Source organism: Scardinius erythrophthalmus (genome assembly GCF_964197995.2).
Source record: "Scardinius erythrophthalmus genome assembly, chromosome: 19".
In the NCBI taxonomy this organism is placed as follows: domain Eukaryota; kingdom Metazoa; phylum Chordata; class Actinopteri; order Cypriniformes; family Leuciscidae; genus Scardinius; species Scardinius erythrophthalmus.
The window spans coordinates 26,916,574-26,943,938 of NC_138239.1; the positions used below are offsets into that span (position 1 = coordinate 26,916,574).

At 38.5% G+C, this 27,365-nt stretch overlaps 1 protein-coding gene across 1 annotated transcript in view; it reads right to left on the bottom strand.

Moving 5' to 3' along the window:
• The window catches only part of npas3 (neuronal PAS domain protein 3), a 320,695-nt gene that overhangs the window by 220,643 nt on the left and 72,687 nt on the right, over window positions 1-27,365 (bottom strand). The window contains exon 2 of the mRNA XM_081394441.1: window positions 27,140-27,238. Within this exon, the coding sequence (XP_081250567.1) occupies window positions 27,140-27,238 (99 nt within the window). The remainder of the gene's footprint in view (window positions 1-27,139; window positions 27,239-27,365) is intronic.

Here is a 27,365-nt window from a genome sequence, read left to right on the forward strand (position 1 = left end):
GCCTGGCCTCCCGCCAAAACCCCAGACAGAATGAGATCTCTCTCACTCTCTCGCTCTCTGTCCTAAATCATATCTCAAGTCAATGCCCCACTCTACTAAAACACACTAAATTCAAATCCTGATGTTTGCTAGTGAGGAAGCTGATGCTCTCAGGCTCTCAGGCTCTCAGGCAACACATTAAAGACAGAGAGAGAAACACAAGGGCATGTTTGAAAAGGACAAAACAGCATTTGGATCAGTGCTGTTGTTAAAGACAAAGGGCTCAGTACTATTACAACATCATAAAATAAACAAGCCGTTCAACTCGTCAACCTTCAGATCGCGGTTACATTCTGACCTGCCAGAAAGCTGTATTCAATTTTCCAAAAATCAAAAGCCACAGAGTGATTTTTTATTTAGAGAATGCTTTAAATCTGAAACAACTAACAGCACAATCAATCACAGGAACAGTCTTCTTGGAAGAGTATGCTGTTTCAAGGGACATTCACTCAAAATGTTGTGTTATTCATTCACCCTCATGTTGTTTCAAACCCCATGACTGATTTTCTTCTGTGGAAAACACAAAAAGAGACATTTCGAAGACTGTGCTGATCGCTCTTTTCCGTGCATTTACAATGAACAGGAACTGAGGCTTCTAACCTTCAAAAAGAACATCAAAGTACCAAACCAAAATGTTTACCTTTATTCACAAAAATTGATTCTTATGCTTATTCTTATTGATTTGATGCTGTTAACCACCGCAATTGATTCATTGAGTCATTGAGTTGAACCAAAGACTATAGAATAACACAAGACTCGTCACTCGTATTGTTTTGGTCGGGGGAAAGTGCAATGCTCAATATGGCGGAATAAGTCCCGCCTTCTAAATAAGAGCCAATCGCTGATTGGTAAAGTCATCACGTCACTGCTTCTTCCACTGCGCGTGCACATTAGCTTGATCCAGCCTGAAAATGCCGTTTTTATGTCATGATTCGAGTGTGTAGAAACAACATTTATGAGAGAGTTGTTGTCAGATTTCATTGGTAATTTCAAATATGATATTTATTCGTAAGCTTGGCCAACAGTTTTGGAGAATTTGATGTATCCCCATTCAAAGAGATAGGAGCTGCACTTGCATGCCGGAGATGCGTTTCAAAGATGGCCGCCGAGTGAAATGACTTGTCTTAAAGGGACTTTGGTTGAACTGGAAAAATTTATCAATTTGTGCAACTGGATCAACCGATTAATTGAACAGATTCAAGTCTGAGAGTTCGCTTTGAGCTAAGGTTGATGACGAGTAACTGTAAATAATGAAGCTTTTTGAAGCTTGAAAGCTTCAATCTTCAGATATGCAGGTGAGTTATGTGCACACGTGTGAAAAAAAATTCATCATAAAAATAATTATAAATAGGCATTCTATTTTTATTAACAGTATAAACCATTTTAAAAATCATTTAATAATTTAATAAATCATTTTAAATAGCACATACCAAGCACAAAATTGAAAAAGCACAAAATTTGCAGATATTTTTACGAATTGTTGAGTGTCCAAACAATTCCAAACAAGTCAGTATGAAATCAAAATGGATAATTCTTGTTTTTTTTATGAAATATCGCAGTATTTATTCTAAATTATTTATCCGTACATTTTTTTCATTCCTGTGCCATCATAATCTTTAATCAAAATAACTTCCCCTACCTCTTACATCTCTTCTCTTCTCTGATGATGTGTTTACTGACGCGAGGGCGGGGCAACCTGTCACTCACAGGAGATCCACCAATAGCAAACCTCAACCATCCAATCAATTCCACATGGACAAAACCAAGTCCCCATATTTTTTCTTGTTTGAAAAGCCGATTCACTTGATACGCTTCACAACAGAGAAGAAAAATCAATCCCAACTTCCGTTTCATGCCGACTTTACACCTGGCAACTTTTGACTCCATATGAATTCTTTTGTTTTAAATCTTCATGACAATTGAATTTGGTGTGAATACTCCGTTCCTCGTGTAATCCAGCAGCCATCTGAAACAAATGGGAAGGCCACAGGCATTCATCCAAGTTTACGTTTCTCAGATCACACGTATTTATTCAAATACACCTCCTGCCGTTTAGCAGCCATGCCAAGCAAACAGAGGCCCTCAGTGCTGGAAAGGGCATGTTATATATAACCCACACAGCTCTGAGATCAGCCTCTCCGCTCTAATTACGCGCCACGGATCCTGGAAGCACACAGAGCCGCGGAGAAACGGCTTCTCCCGCTCACATCGGGATCCTGGAGTCCGGGCCCCGTCCACGCCAGTCAGCCGGGTCCTGATCAAAGCACAGCGCACTCCACTCCACACCGGGTCAGGCGCACAACAACCTGTGCAAGATTTAAGGCCTCAATAATGAATGAGAGAAACATTTTGAAGTAATTGGCTGTGCACAGGTATCCATCTCTCCACCAGGGGATCTTGTTTGTACAAAGCAACATAAGCTAAATAATTGATGCACAATGCAGCGGCGCTCTCCGATTGCCTTGATTTGGAACATGCTACGAGTTGCAGAGTTATGCCGCTGATGACAATCATTGTTTAGGAAAACAAAAACCGTTTTGATAGAGAGAGAGAAAGAGAGAGAGCGCTAGCTTCTTTCATCACAGATGTTCTAAGCCAAATCTGCAACGACCTGACTACTGATTCATGAAGGTCTCTGCTCTACAACAACAATAATCATGAAAAATGCACCCTGCACTACTTGCTACTGAAGTTGGGCTTGTTTGATGGCTTTCTTTTTACAGATTAGGCCTTCCTATGATGTTCCACATGTCTGTAAAATTGCACTCGCTTACGTTTTTTTGCTCTGTTTAGGCTCTGTTCACGCATGTTAATAGAAAAGCAGCGTGTCAGAATTAAGTGGAGGTGATACAGGTGAAAACAGTCTCCTTTATTCATTATCAAACTTTACCATATGAACCTGCACAGACAAACAATATTTATTTTGTATTGTGACTTTTGCATATATTATATTATATTATATTATATTATATTATATTATATTATATTATATTATATTATATTATATTATATTATATTATATTATATTATATTATATTATATTATATTATCACAAATTAATATTATTATTAAAAACACATTAATACAGTGTCTTTGTTTGGTTAGTAATTGTAAAACAAAATTTGTTTATTTCACAAAACAAAACAATATCACAACAAAAATAGATGCCAACCAATATTAATATAATTGGTAAAGGTGAAATAAAATCTTAAAGAAAAAATATTAATTATTACAACATTATTCATTATTATTATTATTATTATTATTAACACTAATAATAACATAATAATAATAATAATAATAGGCATGATTATTGTTATTGTTATTATACTATAAAAACACATTAATAAAGTATGTGTTGTTTTTGGTTGGTAATAGTTAAATTAATTTAGCTTATTCCACAAAAAAAGTAAAAATAATAATAATAATAATATAAAAAAAAAACATGCTAACCAAAATTACTATAATTGGTAAAGGTGATATTTTTAAAAATATATGTATTTATTTATTTAATATTATTATAAAAATACATAAAGTATGTGTTGTTTTTGGTTGATAATTGTAAAAATTTATTTTGTTTATTCCAAAAAATTTAATTAATTAAACTGAAAAATAAATTGCAAATTACTACTTTACAAAAATAGATTCTAACCAAAATTTATATAATTATTAAAGGTGAAATAAAATCTTAAATATTAAATATGAATTATTACAATATTGTTTATAATATATTATTAATAATAATAATAATAATAATAACATAATATTAATACAAATCATTATTGTTGTTGCTGTTATTACTTTATTAATATTATATTATTATTGTTATATTATTATTATATATTAAAAACTAAATATTAATTATTACATTTTTCCCCATGGCTGTTATTTGAGAGTTTGCTCGTATTAATTGTCAAAACTGCTAAATCCTTTGAGAATCATCCTGTACACCTGAAGCTCTTCTCCTGAACAAAGTTAGGGTAGGTATTTGGGTGAAAGAAACATTTGATGCCGAAACGTTCTGCTGACAGGGTGAATTTTGCAAGGGTAAACACTTTTCAATTTATTTTCTTCGCGCATTGTTCTTCATTTATCCGGCTAACGTGTACACCTCCGCAGTGTGTTTGTTTACCTGTGTTCGCTGTTATTTATGGTGTTTGTTGCATGTGCAATTTGTATAATGTGCTAATAAAACACTCGGTGAGACAGTGCACAATCTGCTTTGCGAATGATAAAGGAGCCGGAATGGGGACGGCCGTTATCTGAGCTCTAATCAGAATTCATATTGTTAACACACTGCCAGCACTTCCACTGCCTCTACAATATCAGCCATATTATTATCATAGAGCCACTATAAAGGATATTGCCGGCTATGGTGAGCTCTTATCCACGGGAATGTGGCGTTATTGCTTTTCACATCAGGTCCATATCAGGGTGACAGGACGTCACAGGACACTTCAAGGTAAAGGAGAGCAATAAGATCAACTGTAATGGCTGTTTCAGTGAGTTTAGGATGGAAAATAAATGTTTCAGAATAATATTATTTAATGATAATATTTTTCCACAGTGCTGAAAAAAATGACACCAGCATTATGAATAGAAATACAGATGACAAAAGCCAAATTCAGATTGATTTACTAGGACAGGAAACCCCAGAGGACATTTGTATTGCTCTGAGGTTGATCTTTCGTAGCTCAGGAGACTTAATGGAGTTCTCAGTCATGTGTCATGTAAGCATCAACGTTATTTCAAATGTGTTCCTGAAGAGAAATAAATATAGATAGATACAAATGAGATATACATTCATAATATAGAGCCAAAAGGAATGTGGATGGCTAGCAAAACATTTATGAGAAACATTTGAGATCAGTGTTGTTATTTACTAAATCTATTTAAAACAAAACGTAAAAAAAAATTGAAGTGGTGCCTAAAGTATATAATATAAAAATACATTAAAAACTTGAATGTTAGGTGCGATTAATCGTGATTAATTACAGAAAAATGTGTGATTACTTCGTTTTTTTAATCAATTGACAGCAATAGAAATAACTTTAATTAGAAGTAGTAAAAATAAAAATGATTAAATTGACAAAAAAAAAAAAACTAAATTACTTTAAAAAAGGAAAACTGAAAATAGAAAAATAAATAAAAATGAATTCAAAACATTGCTTAAGAACTATCTAAATAATACTGAAATAACACTGAACTTCAAATATAATTTTGTATATGGAATGGGAAAAATCTCTAAAGGAGAGACATGTGAGAATACTATGGTCATGGTTTTTCTGAAAAAAGTAAAAAAAGTCAAAAAAGGGCCAAACGTCTTAATTTGTTCCCTATTTATGATTTTTCTAACCATACAAGATGTTAGTTAAATATAAAATAAGCATGACTGTAGAAATTCAGAGCATGAAATGTGACGCGTAGCGCTAATTCATGTGCGCCGTGTGCACATACAACATGAAGCGTCTGTGCTGAAGTGCAGCTAGCTTGCATTTTCCATGAAGATTTCCCATCTGTCACCCAATCTGAGGCCTCACAGTCCCCAACACCTGGTGAGGCTCTTCGTCTCCTTCCTTTCTATCCCTTTCTCCTGGTGCTCATTAGTCTCTGGGCCTTCACTGGAAACAAGTGACTTTATGAGCCCCTGACGACAACTTCTAATGTGATGCAGAGCAGAGTAATTAAGCATTCGCTTTTTTAAAGAGCAGCATGAGTGATTAAGAAAACAGAAGATCACAAGACGATGGACAGATGCTCTTTTGGCAGATATATCTTGTTTTTGGGGAGTATTATAAAAGAAACAACCAAATTAAATACAGTTGTGCATAAACAAAAATGACGCCTCTATTAACAGCAGTTTGCTAATTGTAATACTTGCCAAATCACTAATATTTCCTTCATAAGAAACACCCAAAAGATCCCAACACTACTATATGTTTATCAATGTCAACCGGCACAATTTCAAAAGAGACCAAATTATAAATCATATAATTTGCTCTTGCATTAATGCAGTTGTCACTCACAAAAGCCTGAACGTGGCTAAAATGCTGTCTTAAGCCCTATTCGCATTGGATAAGTATTATATAGGGACCTCGTGTGATTTTGAAATTACCCCACCCCCCACAGCCTCCATTCTTCGCGAAAGATGGATAAAAAGCCGCACAGGAAACAAAAACCTTCGCCGTTTCTCAATATGCGTTCTTGTCTGTACTTGCGTTCTTGTGGACTTGTGAAACGTCATCAGTCGCTGCCCAAGTACCGTCCCAATACACAAGTTTGCATTTTGGCAAGAACGGTTAAAAATCCCGGAAGTGTTCTTGACACGCCCATTTTACTGAGGATGCATAGGTTGGTAACTTGTGTGAACTTGACGGCAGAAATATCCCAGCATTCATTTCGCCATTCGAGGAACAAGAGGTCAATACAGCAAGTCGTTTTTCTACAATTTCATACACTATTTCATCACTAAATTCACTTCTGAGAATATTTGATGCGAGAAATCAACTGTGTAGAGTTCAAATATTGGCATTTTTAGAAAATTTATGGCGAATCGAAAATGCGCTCAAACGTTTTCGGAAGTGAGAATCTCCAGCGTAGGTAGCTTTATTGTTATGAATACATTACATAGTGTACAGTTGTAGAGTAATCCCTTGAGCTGAGGGTAAGCTTAGGCGATAAAGCCTGGCTGTTATCGTCAATAATTCTCGTTATGTTTGGGCACTGCAGACGGCGTCTGTGGGGGGGTGTTATTGCTTAATACCAGCAAGAACACATCGTCTCAAACTGTCAGCAGCGTTCTGTGTGCTCGTCACCTTGTGAGTTCATTCTTTCAAGAATAACTAGCAAGAAAAAATTATATACGACCCCGCCAAATCAGAGATGCCGATTCACATGGAACTAATATTATCACGGGACCTCAGTGTTCGGCGGAATATGGTTGATCATTCGCGGGAATTTTTTTACTTTTACGAATTACAGACATGGCCGATTCGCACGGGATTAAGATCACAGACAACCTCCGCAATTATTACAAATGACTAGAGGTCGCCAGGTAATGCTAATCCACTGCGAATAGGGCTTTAGTTTCACATAGATGTTTTCACCTGGACGTCTTTCCAGCTGGAGCCAGTTTGAGGAATCTGAGAGCAGAGGCGTTCTGGCAGGCCTGAGACGGCCCTCACCGCTTGATGGAATATTTAAGACAAGGACAGACTTCCTCTCTCCATCTGCCCTGAAAAAAACCCCACTTCTAATGTGTTAGACAGGTGGCCTGCTGAAACGGCAAATCCACTGGGTCTGAACACGATTAAGAACTCAAATTAGCCCCTGCTGAGAATATGATTTCTATATTTAGACCTGTCAGGAAACGAAACAGCAACAAACAATCCAAATGGTGCACCATGGACAAAGATGAGCTCCCTGGACCAGTTGAACAGACAGATGTCAGTCTAAAAACTCAAAGCAAAGATTCACTTTGAAATGATCATAATTAAATCAAATTAATCAAATTGGGTAATCAAATTATGAAGATATGAATCTCTCAGTATCTATCTATCTAATCTATCTATGTGTCTGTCTCTCTGTCTGACTGACTGACTATCTGTCTGTTATTCCATCTATCCATCTGTCTGTCTGTCTTTCTATCCATCTATCCATCCATCCATTTGTCTGTCTGTCGTCCAATCTATCATCCATCCATCCATCCATCCATCCATCCATCTCTATCTATCTATCTATCTATCTATCTATCTATCTATCTATCTATCTATCTATCTATCTATCTATCTATCTATCTATCTATCTATCTATCTATCTATCTATCTATCTATCTATCTATCTATCTATCTATCTATCCATCCATCCATCCATCCATCCATCCATCCATCCATCCATCCATCCATCCATCCATCCATCCATCCATCCAAACATCTAAATTGTGACGTTAGAGAAAACATTGATTCATTTGAACGGCTTGCTTTCTGTACCTGCAATCATTTGCTAACCATCAGCTATGATAAATGGAAAAGTGACGGTATGCTCGTCTTTTACATGGCCCTACATAACTTTTCCTGAAATGTCCCTGTAAAGTTTTCAACCCCGAACGAACTACTACAGTTTCATTGAAATAAGATAAAAGATTGGTATAATGGATAGAGAGATGTGAAAGATAGAGGCCACAATGTAAAGAAAATTGCCTGAAATTTTCAAAGATGGTGAGAAAGTGCTAGACAGAGAAAGCAGGAGAGAACGCAGGGCCAATATAAACAGCACATATCTGCCGCTATTCTACAATGACAGGGTTCAGTCAGGACACAAAGCAATCTGAAAAATGCTCGCACAGAGTCATCTTTTTCTGTAGACACTGGCCTTTCACTTTGACCACAGACGCTCAACCCGGGATCCATAGGCATAAGTAACGGGTACGTAACCATAACAAAACCCAATGAAACATATACTAATACTACAAATCTGTACTTGCAGCCACTGATGAGGAAAACTTCTACTCAAACTCTCCACAAAAACATGAGATTGTCTCTGATTTCATTGTGCTCTATGCATTTAAAAAAGATTATAATCTTTTATGTTATATGTCATAATCTTTTATCAACATTTCATTTTTAAGTGATTCTTACCTGGACAAAACTTGCCACTACAATGCTAGGGTTCAGTGAGTGTTCAATGTAACTATGAGACTTTTCACCTATTTTATCATTCGTTATGATTTTTAGTCCACTTTAGACATTCTACTAACTATAAGTAACTTTGCAACTACATGTCAACTAACTCTCATACATTTGCAACTACATGTAAATAACTCACATTGGAGTATTAGTAGACTGTTAGGTTAGATGTTAGTAGAATAAGTTGACAAAGTCAATTATAGTCAGTAGAATGACTGTTGGAGAACATCAAAATAAAGTGTTAGCAGATATTAAGTAACTAATACTCTAATGACTGCTAGTTGACATGTAGTTGTCAAGTTAGTAGAATGTCTAAAGTGACCTGTCGAAATAAAGGGTTACCCGCTTTGATGGGTAATCATGTTCCTCGAGGCCGCCCATGTGGCTGAACACCATGTGACTGATATCGCCCAAATGCTGGCTGATTAATCTCCATTTTTCTGAAGACTACCTTTTCTTCAGTCCACATGACGTTCCATCCCAAATGAAAGCATGATTAATCCACGTATCTGCGCTGATAGGCCGTACTAATGGATACGGCCATTAGGGAGTCTGTGAACAGCCTGACAAGGCAACTCATTTGCTGGGGAAAAAAAAATAAGTGGTTTGATTTCGACCCACCTCACAACGATGACACATTTGGACTTCTCCAAAGTTGCTTCTGCACTTTCATCATCATAATGAGACGATTTCTAACTTTTAATTAAAGCTCAGAAGTACCTCTACTGTAGGCCTCCGAGAATGCCGGGTAATGTCCTCACTGAGAATCGAGAGCGTTAGATTGGTTCGCGTAGCCTCGGGATGGTATCGGGTGGATGATTAGTTAAAAAATACTTTAGCTTCTTGGATAAACTTTCTAGATGGTGCTTAACTCTTTTTAATTCAAAAATATTACTCCTGAGACTCTTAAAAAGACATAAACAAGGGGCTTCTGTTTTATTTTGAAGCAATTGCAGTGGTGTTTATGCAATATTTAGTAGCTTTTCATTTAGAGAGTAAAAAACGAGTGACCCACTGCGTCCACCTCATTCAAAAGCTGATTTGCCAAACCTCGGTCTCATTCTGGCCCCACTTCGCCTGTTTACATAGTGATTTACTGACTGAGATTGACAGATAATTACATCACCCCAAACAGTCATGCGAACGCAAAAGCAAACAGCCAGTGCATGAAAAATAATATTTTGACATAGCTGACTGCATTCAACATCTCATATACATCAATTCATGCTGTCAGGGTGGGGATAATTTACTTTTTCTACTCTACCACAGAAATTGGACCAACAATATTTTGCATATTCTTAAAGATTTGCCTGTGTGTTACTTTTTACTGTTTGGTAAAAGAATGCTAACGCAGTTTCTTGCAGTTTTGCATCCAAAACGTACCCACAGAGACTTTTAAGAGGTAGACAGTAAAAAAAAAAAAAACATTCTTAAAATACGTGATGATGAAAGTTACATTACCATTATTAAATCACTGATAATCTCATGAAATCAACACTAATGTGTACTGTAACTATTACAACAATACATTCTGTTCAAAATGTCAATATACTGTTGTGCACATGTCTGTTCAGCCGACAAAACATTCAAAAAACACCTTTGCACAAATTTCTACAAAAAAGCCAAGAAAGCGTAGACTGTGAAAATACATAATCTTGGACCTTAAAGTCAGCATAAAATGGAAATTCACCCTATTCATTTTGTAAATGCATGTCATTGGTCTTTTTGTGAACAATTCATATACTGTATGCATGTTTAATTCTTTACTTTTTTTTACCTGTAATTTTTCATCAAAATATCATAACTTGACATATGCTGGATGTCTCATTCATTTTTTATAATCGATCTGCCTTCATCCAATCAACAACCGATGGATTGAAACGGTTGAAAAGTCCCTGCCCTAAAATGTTTTCTTTTCAATATTCTGTTCCACTCTGCTGTACATAACAATATGAAAAAAAAAAAAACTGTCGCTTGTTACATTGTGACTTTAAAGGTGAATCTGTAATTTCTGTAGCACTAGAGTCAACAGAATTGCTAAAATAATGACTAATAAAAAAAAAACCCAGATAAACCCTTTCCAAAACTCGCGCCATCTTCAATATTGCTGGTCAGGATGTTCAAAACAATAGATTGATCTCTGTTTTAAAAGCGCCACACACCTGTACATATTAATCTGGGATTGGAGTATTTTTACATAAAATTACATGGGCCTTCTTCCCATTTAAGCTTATCAAACTGAGTATTCTTCCGTCTGTCGTATTTGTTTGCGTTGTTAAATGCGTCATCCACTCTGCCTGAACTATGCGTCCACTATGTCATATGCTAATCTAATAACAGCTTTAGAACTGCTGTTTGCTCTTTCATGCACGGTAAAGAGAGCGCAACAGTTTGACGACAGGCAGAAAATAGAGACCCTCCACCTCAGGCCGCAGTCGATGTGTTTGTGTATTTGCATGTGTCTGCGCGCTCGCTGGCTTTAATAAACATCGCCCGCGTGGATGTTTCTAAGTCGGGGCTCTTTGGCACGGCCAGTAATAGCAGTGGAGCGGCGGCTCTCACTCTCGCGGCTTGAGAGGCCATTACCCGAGCCAGCGTGCTTTTCCAAGCAGTACGCCACTAGCAGCCATGTTTATTCATGACACAAGCAGCGAGACCTGCAAGGTGACTACCTGTCAGGAGCTGCCAGCTTCACACAGCTCTCTCACCCTGATTTCATCTGATAGATGGGAGGAACTGGCTGCCGAGCGAGTGAGCGTGCTTCTGTGTGTGTAAAGAGAGTGCGATCTGGGGCTAATTCATAGACATTTGGAGAACGCACTTTAATAAGCAATACCTGTATGTGTGACGTCGACACAAAGAAAAAGATGGAGAGAGAAGAGATGGTCCTGCTACTGTGAATGAAAAAACAGGATTTTTTCCTTTCCTGCTGATGAAACCAAAGTCAAGAGAGCTGGGAAAAATAAATATTATATTAATGTGAGACTGCATTTATAGCCTATTTTACTTCATTAATGAGACACAATTCAAACTTTTTTCTTTATAATAACAGCATGCATTAATGAATCATGCACAACAAGACCATGAACATGTATTAGGAAAGTAAATAGTCATTAGCAGGCTCTAATGCAACATGGCAATCAGCACAATGATTTTACTGCAAATACTTTAAAGTAGCACTATGGCAGCAATAACAAATGCATATATACAGTATAATTTAAAGATATATACAAAACAACCCTTACACCGGCAAAGGCGCAATGAATAAGTGTCGAAAACGTTGCTTTTTACACCTAAAACGCATTTCATTTTTACATGCAGGTAAGTAGCGGTGCAGCAGCGGGAGTTACTTTATCTCACAAAACAACAGACAAACTGAGCATTCCTCCAGGTAATAGACTCACAGCCAACGCCACGGTCAGAACCGCCCTGCTCAGACGACTCCATGCCTTTTTAATCTTATCTTGTTAATATTTTAGAAAAAGCTTACAGGCATATGAATCAATTAATTATCGCTTGTATGCGGCTCATGAATAGTGCACATGGTCTGTGCCAAATACACGTGTCAATCATAGCTCAGCAACAGCTGGGTAATTACCGCCGTCCACATCTAAAGAAGGCTTCAACGCCACATTCAAAGAGTGTTGTTGCTCCAGGCTTCCAAATTACAGATTACATGGACCTGGATGAACTTAATTTGACTTTGATCTTAATTTTTCTAATGAAAGAAAAAGAAAACATTAAATTAAAAGTTCTCAGGGCCTCCTCCATGTCGGATGGGGGGAAATTAATTTTGTGTGTTTCTTAAGACGGCTAAGCAGGAGGGAAAAATCAGTCTAGTGGAACACAGAGCCAATAAACAGACGATTACGACAATATATGGTGTGTGTGTTTTCTGCAAATGGTAAGTTTATAGTGTTTGTTATGGAAAATGCTAAGCTAAAATGCTAAGCGTGCTATGCGATGCTAAAGGCTACACCTATCAATAATATGTTCTTCTTCTTATGAAAAGATTTCACACAAGATTACAAAAATAAGATTTATACACTGAATGATGTTTTTAACTACATTTGTAAGCACCTGTGTAACTTTTGTATGCTAAGCTAAGTTGCTAAATATAGACCTTACAAGCACCGACACTAACTGAAAATATATTTTATTCTGGTATTTAAGGTGTGCACCCTGCTTAAAAAGCTTCTTAACCCAGTTTAGCTAGTATACAAGCTAATCTTCTAATATGACCAACTAGCAAGCGGCTAAAACAGATGAGCCTGACCAACTTGAGTCTGGGAGTCTAGCTAACTACCTTAGGTTGGTTTCAAGCTGTTGTTTCAGCACGGCAACACAATGCAATTCGCCTAAACTGCAGCACAGTGAATTCCCAGCAATATCGTCCCTTGACAAGTCCAAAGGCCACAAAATCTGTTCAGGTACAATCACATATTGAGCACACAAAAGCAGCTCCCGTCAGGCTAAACATGCACCGGGTTGCTTTGTGTTTACAACTCCTGCTAAGTTCACTAAGCAAGAATAAAAAGCGAGAGATGAAATCCTTGTTGCGAGTATTTCACCGTGTTTGTTTGTCCGCAGAAATCTGGCTCAGGAGGGAGGTTTGAGCACAGCGGGTCCTGAGACTCTGCTCGTCCTGATAAGTGTTTCTGTCTCAGATGAGGCGTGTTTCTACCTAACCACACGCTCTCTGTTCCAACTCCCAAATATGCACGGTGGAACCAATTGATTTCTGCTTCAGAGAAATCTGAAGGCAAACCAAAAAAAATATGGAATTTGTGTAGCAGCACTACAGTGAATTCAAACCAAATTTGCAGAGCATAACAAGAGAGGCCAATTTCAAACACACAATATTTTCTATTTTAATGAATGCATCGCTTTATGCAATGCTTTGCTTTAATATGCAGATTTTAAGAAAAAAGTGAAAAACACTTATAAATCTAACATAACAACAAGCAAAGAGTGCGTATTTAATTCAGAAATCTCACAAGGGGCCTTTCGATCTCAAGACTTGAAATATTCCGTTAACTTTAATGCCAATTCTACGTGTCATTGGACCATGATATCGAGACCATGGGAGTCGCATGAGGAGGGCAGGGGTGGGATCAAAACCCCTTCACGTTTTCTGTGCAACATCTGCATTAGTGAGCAACCTGCACTTCAAAAAGCTGTCACCTGGATCTCAAGGAGATAGCGGAGAGCCAGGTAGACAGAGTGCAGACAAGGTCAAGGTTTCTCAGCAAAGTCCTCCTGTTCAGAAACACCAAGAGAAAGCAAGTAACGCTTCGTCCACCTCCTGCAACTCCCCTGTACTCCTCCACCACCTTCCTCTCCTCTTCGGGAAATCCATAACATTTATTATTTACACATGCGCAGAGACAAAGAAACAGGTAGATGAAAAAATGAAAAGAAAGCAGTTAAATAATTGAATGCTAGGCACCTTTAAAAAAGGAGAATCTGGATTAAAAAAAAGAAAAGTAGGTCAGAAAAAGGGGAAAAAAATAACATCAAAAAGAAAAACTTTCAACAAAGTAATATATACTGCAAGTACCCTCATGCAATGTTCAAAACGTATCACTCCGAACAAGTGCGCATCATTTCAACACCACCTGCCCTCAACATCTGCACTTAAATAAAAGGGTTAATACAAGAAAAACAACACGGTGGAGCACATACGCAACTCACGTGATTTCCTGATCTCATTCCAAGGTTATTCCTACTATGCAGTAAATGTTCATGTCTCCATGATTCTGTGTATATCCTGAACCTGATATACTATTTAAAGGGTAACTCTCGCCAAAATGCAACCTAGGGTCTTTTTGTTAATCTACCCGAGGCAGACTTTCGTTTAAAAGCATAATTAGAATGGAAACGGCACTTTTAAGTTTGACCGTAATTTAGTTTTCGGTCAAATTGCCTTTTGAATGGGAGTGCTAGGGGCACTACTGTGACAGCATCAAAAATCGCTATTTTTAAAACACTAAGAAGGCTCGACACAACATGAAACTTTGCTCAAAGTATCACCAGGGGCTCTACACATGAACTCGAGCATTGAGAATATTGTTTGTGTACACAGAGTTTACTAAAAAGAAAGATTTTGAACAACTTACTGTAGCTGTTGTTTTTTCCGTCCGCCGGCATTTTGTCAGTCAAAAATAGTCGATCTCCGAATGCGAATGAACTGACTCTGAATTTTAGTATTGTTTCGTATATGAGGATCCATTTTCAAATACAAGGTCAATATTGATTTTCACTAACGACAAAACAAATTATCCGTGAATTTATATGGAACTAAGCTTTAGGAGCTTTCCATCTTTACTCTCCTCCCTGTTACATTGCATTCGGATATCGACTATTTTTGACTGTCAAAATGCCGGCGGACACACCTACAGTGAGTTGCTCAAAATCGTTCTTTTTAGTAAACTCTGTGTACACAAACAATGTTCTCAATGCTCGAGTTCATGTGTAGAGCCTTTGGTGATACTTCGAGCAAAGTTTCATGTTGTGTCGAGCCTTCTTAGTGTTTTAAAAATAGCGATTTTTGATGCTGTTGTAGAAGTGCCCCAAGCATTCCCATACAAAAGACAATTTGACCGAAAACGAAAATACGGTCAAACTTAAAAGTGCCATTTTCATTCTAATTATGCTTTTAAACAAAAGTTTGCCTCGGGTAGATTAACAAAAATACCCTAGGTTGCATTTTGGCGAGAGTTACCCTTTAACACAATACCACGATTAAGAGAACATGTGATTAAACTTAAATAAAATGCTGCCGGTTTTGTCATGCTCCTGCGTGCTATGCTATACTTCTTATATGAAAAACTGGTATTTTAATAATAAATATTACAGATAGGAACATTGATTTAATTGATAATCAAATTGAAAAGATTTAATTGTTAGTCTTTTGTAAAAAAACAACTGATTGAAACTAAATGACATCATCCTCCAGGAATTGACATCACTTTTGTAAGAAAAACAACAGCACACGGCATCAGTATTATCAACGCATTTAAGGATGTTTTGTGTTACTAGTTTGTGTGCTTTGTGTTAAAGTGTACTGCATAACACTGCATTTGTCTAAAGGTACTGCATAACCAGAACAATCATCTCTCACATGCACATATAAATAAAATCCACATTGAAAAACATCCTCCTAAACTTCACTGGAGGAGTGACCTGAACTCTGATATGGCTAGCTAATCTACTAAATACAGCCATCACAAATCAATATAAATGTACTTAACAACCTGTTTTAAAGTTGCTGACATTTCCAGCTAATGTGATCCGTATTCAGGCCCATTAGCACGTTAGGCCAGCACAAGAGTGCGCTGTTAGCACCAAGCTGGTATTGTGCCGTGTCCATTTGGCTAATGCTAACGCTGCCTCCTCAGACAGGGGTTAAGTGACTGAGTCCGGTACACAGCTGGGAGGGTTATAAAGCAGCCTGTAAAATACTCACACAGCCCTCAACCTGGTTAACAGCACAGCAGCAACATTCACACGCAGAAAAATTAAGCATACAGCATGATCTGAGTGAGGCTGTGTCTACTGTGTACATACAGTACTGTATGCTTCCGGACTCTTAACACATTCAAACCTGAGTGAAAAACGGCACATTATTTCTACAAATGTCAACATGAAGTGGAATATGCATTTAACTTCCGTAATGTAGTTATGACTGAAACTAATTTAGGGCACTTAATTGTAACCAATGGGAATTATTGGGCTATGATCCTAACAATAATCTCTGTTACTGAACTCTAACTAATAATCTTTTTTTATTATTAAGTGATCATTTAGTTATTTATTTATTTATTTACTGGCCCTTTTTTTTTTTATCCAACAGTCAGGTTGGCGAAAAACAGAATGTGACAAAAGAATTATGTCCGAATTAACAGTACTCATAAAAAAGTAGGAAAAAAGTACCCGGATGACCTACTACTTCCAGAGTGATTCTGAAATGTACATCTAATGGACACTTTACTATCCCATGAGGCCACGGGAGAGGATTTGTGAATGGCTGGTACAGTAGGTCACATGATAATGACAGCATGTCGAATGTAGTACGTCCAGATTACATTCATACTACACATACTCATAATATATAGAACATAGTTTTTTAGTGGTCGTGAATGACTTATTTTAAATAAGTACATACTAAGTAGAGTATGCCATTTCGGATGCAGCCACAGACTTACATTGAAGGAGGAAAAATGTTGTGCTTATTTGAGTTTAACCAATAAACAACCATCCATAATAACCTAGTGAAGCCCTAGCAACCACATAGCAACGTGCTAACGACCACTTAGAACATATAAGCAACCGCATACTGATTCACAAGCACCATTCACATTTTCTTCAAAAAGTGCACAGCTGTAGTTACATCAGCTGAAAGAGAAGTCATTTTAGAGTCGCTAAAGTTATATGAAATTTAATTTAGCATATGTGCACTGATGAATAGTGCAAAAAAGGACATATTTAAAGGAATGCATACAGGGTCAAATTTAATTCCATGTTGTTTCAACTCTTCTTCTCAGGCCCTTTAAATCCCTCAACCTTTAGTACATTTGCACTGTAAAACACCACACAAAGCGCTCTGGACAGCATCGTCACACAAATACTTCAACTGACCGTATTATATGCACTTCTAGACACAATAAGCAGGTACTTTTACTTCCCCTCGGCTACAACAGACAGGTCTTCAGACCACTGCGGCAGGTACAGACATCCCTCTGTCATGTAATTCAGCACCAAATGCAGCTGGAGCTACGGCGACGGGGGCCGACAGAACGGCAGCAGCTGAAATGTTTGCATCTCACCTGAAGTATGGAAGTTTCCAGCTGCATAAATAAAATCCCCATGGCAACTAAATGTGGCTGGAGATAAGAGAGAGGAGGAGGATTTATGCCTTTTCTGAGCTGTCATGCCCTACAGATCTTCCTCAGGCAAAGCAGGCCACCTGCCACACATTATATTAACCAGCAGTCCACAGGACTCAATCTCTCTCTCTCTCTCTCTCTCTCTAATGGATAGCTTCATTTATGCCCCGGACAACAGGGACTTTCTGCCGCTGGTCGGGATTGAAACCAAGCTCTAAAACGACAGAGGATTTACTTGTTTTTTTTATATACGTAAACCAGAGTTTAACTGTCAAAACAGAGGAAATTAGACTAGCACCGGCACAAATTATCAGTGGTATTTGAATGGTACTTTAAATATTACTTATTCAGACTTTTCATCATAATCATTAAAATGTAAAACAAAACTGTATACATTTTAAAGGGGTGGTTGATTATGATTTCACGTTTTTAACTTTAGTTAGTGTGTAATGTTGCTGTTTGAGCATAAACAACTTCTGCAAAGTTACAATGCTCAAAGTTCAAAGCAAAGGGAGATATTTGCTTTTAAAGAAATCACTTTTTAAGGACTTCAACAAACATCTGGTAGGGACTAAACGACATTCCTCCTGGCTTAGTGACGTTTTTGCGTTTTTGCTCACCCTCAAAAATGTACAATTTTATGCTATATAAAAATATCTGTGGGGTATTTTGAGCTAAAACTTCACATACACACTCTGGGGACATCAAAGCCTTATTTACATCTTGTGAAAAGGGCATTATACCACCCCTTTAAAAGGGGAACCTGTATGTATATACAGTATATACTGTGTATATGGTCACACTTTAGTTTAGGGTCCAATTCTCACTATTAACTATGACTTTTGCCTCAATAAACTCCTAATAACTGCTTATTAATAGTTAATAAGATAGTTGTAATTTAGGTATTGGGTAGGATTAAGGGATGTAGAATATGGTCATGCAGAATAAGGCATTAATATTGGCTAAACAGCCAATATCCTAGTAATATCCATGTTAATAATCAACTAGTTAATAGAGAGAATTGGACCCTAAACTAAAGCGTTTCCATAGAAATGTGCTAAAACTCTCAGAACACCTGGCAACCAGTAATACACTACCTTACACACTAGTTTTGTGAATGCAAGCTTTCTATGGTGCACCACTCAAATTTTCTTCAGAAATGCAACAGTTTAGTTAGCTATACAATTTCTAAACTAATTTCTGTTTAGTAATACTTATTTGTATATGCTGATGGCCAAAATATGACACAACAAACCAATTTCCTGTATATAAACAAAGGCTGATGTGCACAGGACGTCAATCTGACCCATTTCATCCATCAAATGTCACTCTCTAAATAACTACAGCTTTATCAGATCATGATGTTTTTTGTTGACATGAGCAATCAAAATAAAAGTGTCATATTTGATGCAACTACTTTTCTTTTTTTTTTTTTTTGATAAACAGCCTCATTTATCTCACTTATTAGCAAATTCTTTTTCACAGCCAGCAAGCCATTAAAGAGCTGTGCATGGGGATTGTTAATGGAGGCTCATTCAGATGCACTAACTTTAATTGTGTCTTAAAATACAGCCGAAAATGTTTTTATACCAACCTGACTTTTGACAGTTTTAGCCGTTACGTTGAATCGCTTCAGATACAGGAGGTTCTTTAAACCTTTAGGTTCTTTAAAAGATATGTTTCTATTGGTAACTGGTTGGTTAAACTTATACATAACTGCAAAACAATGTTATTATTTGAATGTCAGCACAAAGCTAAAGTGTGGCATATGCCACAGTCCTGACAGCATTACAAAACATGCACATTATGGGACGAAGACAGAATGATTATTTGGCAATGTTAAAAAGCATTACTTGAAGAAAAAAATCTCTGAGCAATTATTTAATGTCAGATGCAACAGAACAACCATCTGTTTATGAATCTCTCATCTCTCACAATTCACAAAAAGGAGCATACTAGCATACAGATGACCTCAAAGCTATAAGACATATACACTGAAATCCACTGAACTCTAATTTTGCTTTAATTGGGTTTTAAAAGTCAACATGAATGACCCTATTTAGTTGCTTTACCATTATAATCTTTCATTACACTGTACGCAACAAAGCAAACGTTGCAAATCCATTGGTTCTTTGTGTCAGTATAGTAGCGCAAACGTTTGAAGTACATCAGCATCAGTTTACTTTCTGGAATTTGACGTGTTGTTTTCCGTCATGTAGACAGTGTAGACAGCATCACTGATTATAATGGGTTCTATTTGCTTTCTATTTGCGTCTGGTCTATACTGTGTCAAAATGTATAATTTAATTTTAAATGTGAATATGTTGATGACGCTAAGGCCACACAAGTGGAGAAAATTAAGTTAGCCAGTAGGTAAATACTTTCTGAAATATTGCCGGTTGTAGAAATCATTAGGTAAATGATTAACAGGGCACATTAGTGTTAGACTGCAATCCCATAAAAGCGCAAGCTACTTAAGAGATGCTTTTTTTCAGCGTTAAATATATTGTATTTTTATTATAAATACTCTCCTCCATAAATTTTGAGTCTTAAAGGGAAACTCCTACAAATGCATATGCAATAATGTCAGCCGACATGCAGCGACAAAGCAACATGATCTCAGGAACCAAGGCTTCATCGGGACAGCATTCTCGCACGGAGAAGCCCAATTACATTACAAGCGACATACAGGAACAAAGTCGCTGACGGTGTGAACGGGGCTTGAGTCCACGTCTTTGATCAAAATGTTGCTTCATGAAATGGGAAAAAGTTGGAAAGTAATGGAATGAGTTAATGTCAGCGGGAACGAGTTAATGTATACAGCAATAATAGCAAATAGCAAAAAAAAAAAAAAAACATAACCATTGGTAAATGTTGAGATACTCTTGAGAGTGATCTTGACCTTCAAGATTCTCATTTTTCACCTGGTGAAGTCTCAAATAAATATGATTCCTGGGATCATCTACTGCTAAATCACTCAGAATTATCTCTTTTCTAGTACAACAACAGCACCTTTTTCATAATCCAATGAATTCCAGATCAAATTAGAGCAAAGTTAAACTAAACTAGATGTACCGCATCGCGGTACAAAATATGACCGCCGCTCAGGCCTGCACTGGCTTTCCACAAAAATAAATGACGTGGAGTAATTTGGCTGTATTGCGTGTTTATGTATATACCTATAAAAAGTAATAGTATGTGCATGTCTGTCTGTGTGTGTGTGTGTGTGTGTTTGTGTATGTGTGTGTCTGTGTGTGTGTCTGTGCGTGTATGTATGTGTGCGCGTGTGTGTTTGTGTGTCTGTGCATGTGGATTTGTATGTGTGTGTATGGGTGTGTGTCTGTGCGTGTGGATGTCAGTGTGTGTGCATGCTTGCATTTGTTTGTATTCCTGCATGTGTGTGTGTGACAGTATCATCCTAAACCAGCAACCCTTCGCTCAACAGCACCATATACAGGCCAATGAGTGTACAGTCACTAAATGTGCACATAAATGAATTTATTTTATACCCCCCCCATGGATGAAATTCTACAAAACTTAGCAGAGGATACCCCCAGAGGATGTCAAGTTAATCATACACATGAAATATGGTGCAGTTCTGAACATCTCCACTGAAGATAGGGGCGATAAAAGCAGAATAATATTGCATTTTCATTTTTTATGGGAGGGGCGCAAATCACAAATGACTGATTATGGGCTAGGTTGATGTGGGCCCTTAAGAGTGGGCCCTACATACCATAAAAATTTCTTCATCCTCGTTGCCACGGTTCAGGTAGTTATTTAGGAAAAACTGCATTTTTGGGGGTTTGGGGGGGCCCAGCGCGGGGGGGGAGTGGCCCCGGGGACCAAACAAAATTTTTCCTTAGAAGTCTAGTGGGGCTACATGCCCACCAAATTTCATGTTCCCCGGTGCTTCGGTGTCCCTGGTATCGTTGACGAAAAATTTACGGGGGCCCCAGCGCGGGGGGGGGGGAAGTGGCCCCCGGGGACCAAACGAAATTTTTCCGTAAAAGTCTAGTAGACCAACATACCATAAAAAATTCTTCATCCTCGGTGCCACAGTTCAGGTAGTTATTTAGGAAAAACTGCATTTTTTGGGGTTTGGGGGGGCCCAGCGCAGGGGGGGAGTGGCCCCCGGGGACCAAACGAAATTTTTCCTTAGAAGTCTAGTGGGGCTACATGCCCACCAAATTTCATGTTCCCCGGTGCTTCGGTGTCCCTGGTATCGTTGACGAAAAATTTACGGGGGCCCCAGCGCGGGGGGGGAAGTGGCCCCCGGGGACCAAACGAAATTTTTCCGTAAAAGTCTAGTAGACCAACATACCATAAAAATTTCTTCATCCTCGGTGCCACGGTTCAGGTAGTTATTTAGGAAAAACTGCATTTTTTTGGGTTTGGGGGGGCCCAGCGCGGGGGGGGAGTGGCCCCCGGGGACCAAACGAAATTTTTCCTTAGAAGTCTAGTGGGGCTGCATGCCCACCAAATTTCATGTTCCCCGGTGCTTCGGTGTCCCTGGTATCGTTGATGAAAAATTTACGGGGGCCCCAGCGCAGGGGGGGGGGGGAAGTGGCCCCCGGGGACCAAACGAAATTTTTCCGTAAAAGTCTAGTAGACCAACATACCATAAAAATTTCTTCATCCTCGGTGCCACGGTTCAGGTAGTTATTTAGGAAAAACTGCATTTTTTTGGGTTTGGGGGGGCCCAGCGCGGGGGGGGAGTGGCCCCCGGGGACCAAACGAAATTTTTCCTTAGAAGTCTAGTGGGGCTACATGCCCACCAAATTTCATGTTCCCCGGTGCTTCGCTGTCCCTGGTATCGTTGACGAAAAATTTACGGGGGCCCCAGCGCAGGGGGGGAAGTGGCCCCCGGGGACCAAACGAAATTTTTCCGTAAAAGTCTAGTAGACCAACATACCATAAAAATTTCTTCATCCTCGGTGCCACGGTTCAGGTAGTTATTTAGGAAAAACTGCATTTTTTGGGGTTTGGGGGGGCCCAGCGCGGGGGGGGAGTGGCCCCCGGGGACCAAACGAAATTTTTCCTTAGAAGTCTAGTGGGGCTGCATGCCCACCAAATTTCATGTTCCCCGGTGCTTCGGTGTCCCTGGTATCGTTGACGAAAAATTTACGGGGCCCCAGCGCGGGGGGGGAAGTGGCCCCCGGGGACCAAACGAAATTTTTCCGTAAAAGTCTAGTAGACCAACATACCATAAAAGTTTCTTCATCCTCGGTGCCACGGTTCAGGTAGTTATTTAGGAAAAACTGCATTTTTTTGGGTTTGGGGGGGCCCAGCGCGGGGGGGGAGTGGCCCCCGGGGACCAAACGAAATTTTTCCTTAGAATTCTAGTGGGGCTACATGCCCACCAAATTTCATGTTCCCCGGTGCTTCGGTGTCCCTGGTATCGTTGACAAAAAATTTACGGGGGCCCCAGCGCGGGGGGGGAAGTGGCCCCCGGGGACCAAACGAAATGTTTCCGTAAAAGTCTAGTAGACCAACATACCATAAAAATTTCTTCATCCTCGGTGCCACGGTTCAGGTAGTTATTTAGGAAAAACTGCATTTTTGGGGGTTTGGGGGGGCCCAGCGCGGGGGGGGAGTGGCCCCCGGGGACCAAACGAAATTTTTCCTTAGAAGTCTAGTGGGGCTACATGCCCACCAAATTTCATGTTCCCCGGTGCTTCGCTGTCCCTGGTATCGTTGATGAAAAATTCAGTAAGGTGACGAAAAAAAAAAAAAAAAAAACTTTGACAATCCCTATATGACCGCTTTCGCTAGCGGCGGTCATAATTATAGTATTTGGGTTGTTTCATGTTGACTTTAAGAACAAAAACGTATTATTCTACACAACTAGGGAATCCCTTCTGGCAATAAAAGAGTTGCTTCAGATGATTAGAGGACTTCACACACCGAGCCAATGCATCTAAATCTTTGGCATTCACAAGACTGACGTTTTACCAGAGCTATTCCAATGCTCTGCTCCAACTGTTTAAATCCAATCCTAGTTTTGTCCAATCAGGTGTTTAAGGAGAAAACAGGGCTAGATGGAATATATAAATGTGCACGTGTATGTACATGTAATGAATGTGCATGACTCAATCGCTGTGCATGTCTTGCTGTTTATGGGGCCAAAGGTCCCAATAAGCCTTGATCGAGGAGAGCTGGTATCTCGGTGAGCGCTGGACTCTGTAACTAGGAGAGACAGGTGTGCGGCAGACCCTTGGCCCCGCTGCGGCCCCTCACCGGCCCCATGCTGGGAAAGAGGTGGCCGTCCCTCTACACACAGCCATTTATCTCAATTTCAGTCTGCTCGCCGTTCCCGGATCAAACAGCACTTAAACTAAATAACCCTGCTGGAATTCACCAGCAGACTCATCAACCTGAGATACATAAGCACATCTCACATTGACCAAACCAGACAGCCGCTGCACCGGTTATACACCATCACTTAAGACTAAAGTGTCTCATTAAAATCAAACTATATATTACATATACTGTACAATGCAGGCAAGTTAACATTATATTTGCACGTTCATGTGAACAGGAGTGAATCATTTTTTGAGTGAATAAAGGTGGAAATAAGACTTCTTAAATGTGTGAGCTATATTATTGAGTCGCCTTTACTATCCCCTTAAAGGGGATATATCATCAAAATATATCACACGCTTACTAAAACATTCACAACATAAAGCTCCACCCAGACCATATATGGAAACTAATCTGCTAACTAATCTGCATGACTTCACAAATGCATTGACATATGATTATGACCAATGATATTTACACGACTGTTCAAGAATTGGCCAGTATGTTGGTCAAGCATGCATTATATTGATCAAAAGTACATTTAAAAAGTACAGACTTAGAAATCTTTTGTAACATTTCAAGTAAATGCTGTTCTTTTACACTTTCTATTAATCAAAGAATCCTGAAAAAAAATTAAGGTTTTCACAAAACTATTAAGCAGCACAACTCTTTTCAACATTGATAATAATAAGAAATGTTTCTTGAGCATCCAATCATATATTAGAATGATTTCTGAAGGATCATGTGACTGAAGACTGGAGTTATGATGCTGAAAATTTAGCTTTGCAATCACAGGAATAAATTATGGTATATTTTAAAGTATAGTCGAATAGAAAACAATTATTATCAAATCATAATATTATTTCACAATATCTCGGTTTTACAGTATTTTTTACATCTCTACCTGATTAAAATCAGCTTTGGTGAGCATAAGAGAAAAATATTATAAAATCTTTTGAACAGTGTTGCACATATCAACACCTATTTATTATCGACGAGTCCAGATGAACGACAGTGTTAATTATGCCAGCACACAGTAGTAAGACAAACATAACAGATGTCATTTACATACTGTACAGATAGCCTACAACAATAGTCTGTGGTGTCAAGCTCGAAAAATAATCTTTTAAAAGTCAATAAAAGTAGTCCAAATGACTCGTGTACTATATTCCACGTCTCCTAAGCCAAACACTAGCTTTGAGTGAGGACCAAACCTGTATTTCAGCAAAATGTATTTGTTAAAACACAGGTTTGATGTTACTGATGATAAGCCCCATCGGTTTTCAAACCAAAAATGTCATGACAGTTTGAAGGAAAATGACATTTGAGAGCTATAGCAAGTCAAGTCAAGTCACATTTATTTATATAGCGCTTTTAACAATACAGATTGTTTCAAAGCAGCTTTACAGAGATAACAGGAAAATAATGCAAAAAAGTTTGTCTCCAGAAGAAAATAGCGTCACAGTAGCAGAGGGAAAGATTTTCAAAAATAACAATGTTTTTTTCTCAACCATCACACAAAGCACACATCATATGGACTACTTATATGCAGATTTTTCGCCTTGAAAGACATGGTCAATATGGTACCATGGCAAAAAAAAATTACTTTTGTGTTCCATGTTTTGGAACAACATGAGGGTGAGAGAATAAATGTCGAAATTTTAATTTCTTGTCACTTTAATTCAAAAGGTCGACGAGTGGAAGGAAAATAGTCAAGAAAACCTACATTACGACCATTTTCGGGTGCAAGAAACCTTGACTAATATAATAAGTGGACTTCTGGGGGAAAAAATAAACTGCAACAAAAGCAGAATATGGTCCATTTAAATAATTTTGTGGCTTTTGAAGCATGCGCCTCTTTAATGGACAGCGAGGGCATCTAATGCCAGTATGTTGGCGTGGTGATGGTGTTGGCATTGTGCTTTTGTTAGCTGGAACGCTTTCAAAGAGGAATAAAAAGGTGAAAATCTATTTAGTGGCTTTACGCCATACCTAAAGTGTCAAAGCGTGAACAGAATGCCGGTGTGCGAGAAAAGAGACATAAAAATAGAGAAAGCGCTGATGACAGAGGAGGCAGATCTGGCGTTATGCGTACTGGCAGGTAGTGTATCAGAAGCCGAGGGTGGTTGTACTAATAGTTCTAAATACACCCCATGATGAGCTATTAGAAGAGGCTTTTTGTGAATGTGATAAATAAATCCTCTTTAGTCAGTGTGACAGTAATCCCAGAGCCCCCGTGCCTCCGTTCCTTACCAATCCATCAAGCGGCGCCTGCATATAATCAGTGCGGCATATTTCTCAAATGCGTTTCCATACACTACAAAGACTTCCCGAACACGCAGACTGTATCTCTGGAAATTTCCAAGCCTGCCCTGGTCTCAGCGGAATACGTCAAACTCCACTTCCCACGATGCCTTGTTTCATCTTCACAGGTTCAAATCTGCATCAGGCACAATAAAGGGCACTTCTGGAAAGGGGCATCGTTTATCAGAGCTACTGTATAAGCAATACGGCTCGCCTTACTAAGCCTATTACATATTGGATTTCTGTTGCTGTGGCATAATTTATTTGAGCTGCCGCGGCTCAGAAGCAATAATACTTGTTTTTGATCAATTAAGAATGTCATTGTGAAGGGAAAATACTCACTTGGGGTTTCTCACTGAATTTAAAAACGCCAGAGTAATTCTACCTCAAATGAACAAAAAGAAAATGCATGAGAAAAAATTCTCCTGAAAACCCAAGTAGATTGTATATGTCTTGGCTGAAATATATGAGAGAGGAGGATATTTTGGTAACCACAGTTTCTGCCCACAAAATGAATAATGGATCTCTTTCATGAAGATTATGAAAAATTATTAAAGTCAAAGATTATGTTCAAAGATGAACTGTTTGTCAAAGCTTGAAATGACTGTATTTTTGACATTACATGAATGCAGCACAACTTTTAGAGAAGTAACAAAACCTATAATATTAACTATGGCATTCTGGTAGAAACTATAGTTACCATGGACACAAAAAATACTGTAAGGTGGAGCAAGAACAGTGTTATAAAAAAAAATTAAAATTTGGGAGAATGTTATATTACATCATGTGTATCATCTATACTGTACAGTACAAATGTTATGTGTCTGTGTCAGTGTGTGGAGAGCTGTCTGGTGTGCAGATGATCTGTGGTTTCTATTGTCTCCGGTTGGCCTGAGAGATGTGGTAAAAGGGATGGATTACCATGGTGATGAGGTATGTTGTTGCCCTCCAAGGTGGAGTGTCTTGGGCCTAGTGGCGGAGCAGGAGCTTGCATTAGCAGACCTCTCCCAGTATGGCTCGCTGTGGAGAAACGTGGAAAAGCTCTTAATGCACGAGACATCAGCACCCAGAATGACCCAGAATTCACACAAATTAAGTACAACTTTGATGAGTCAAACATTTTAAAAACAATTGCATACATTTGATA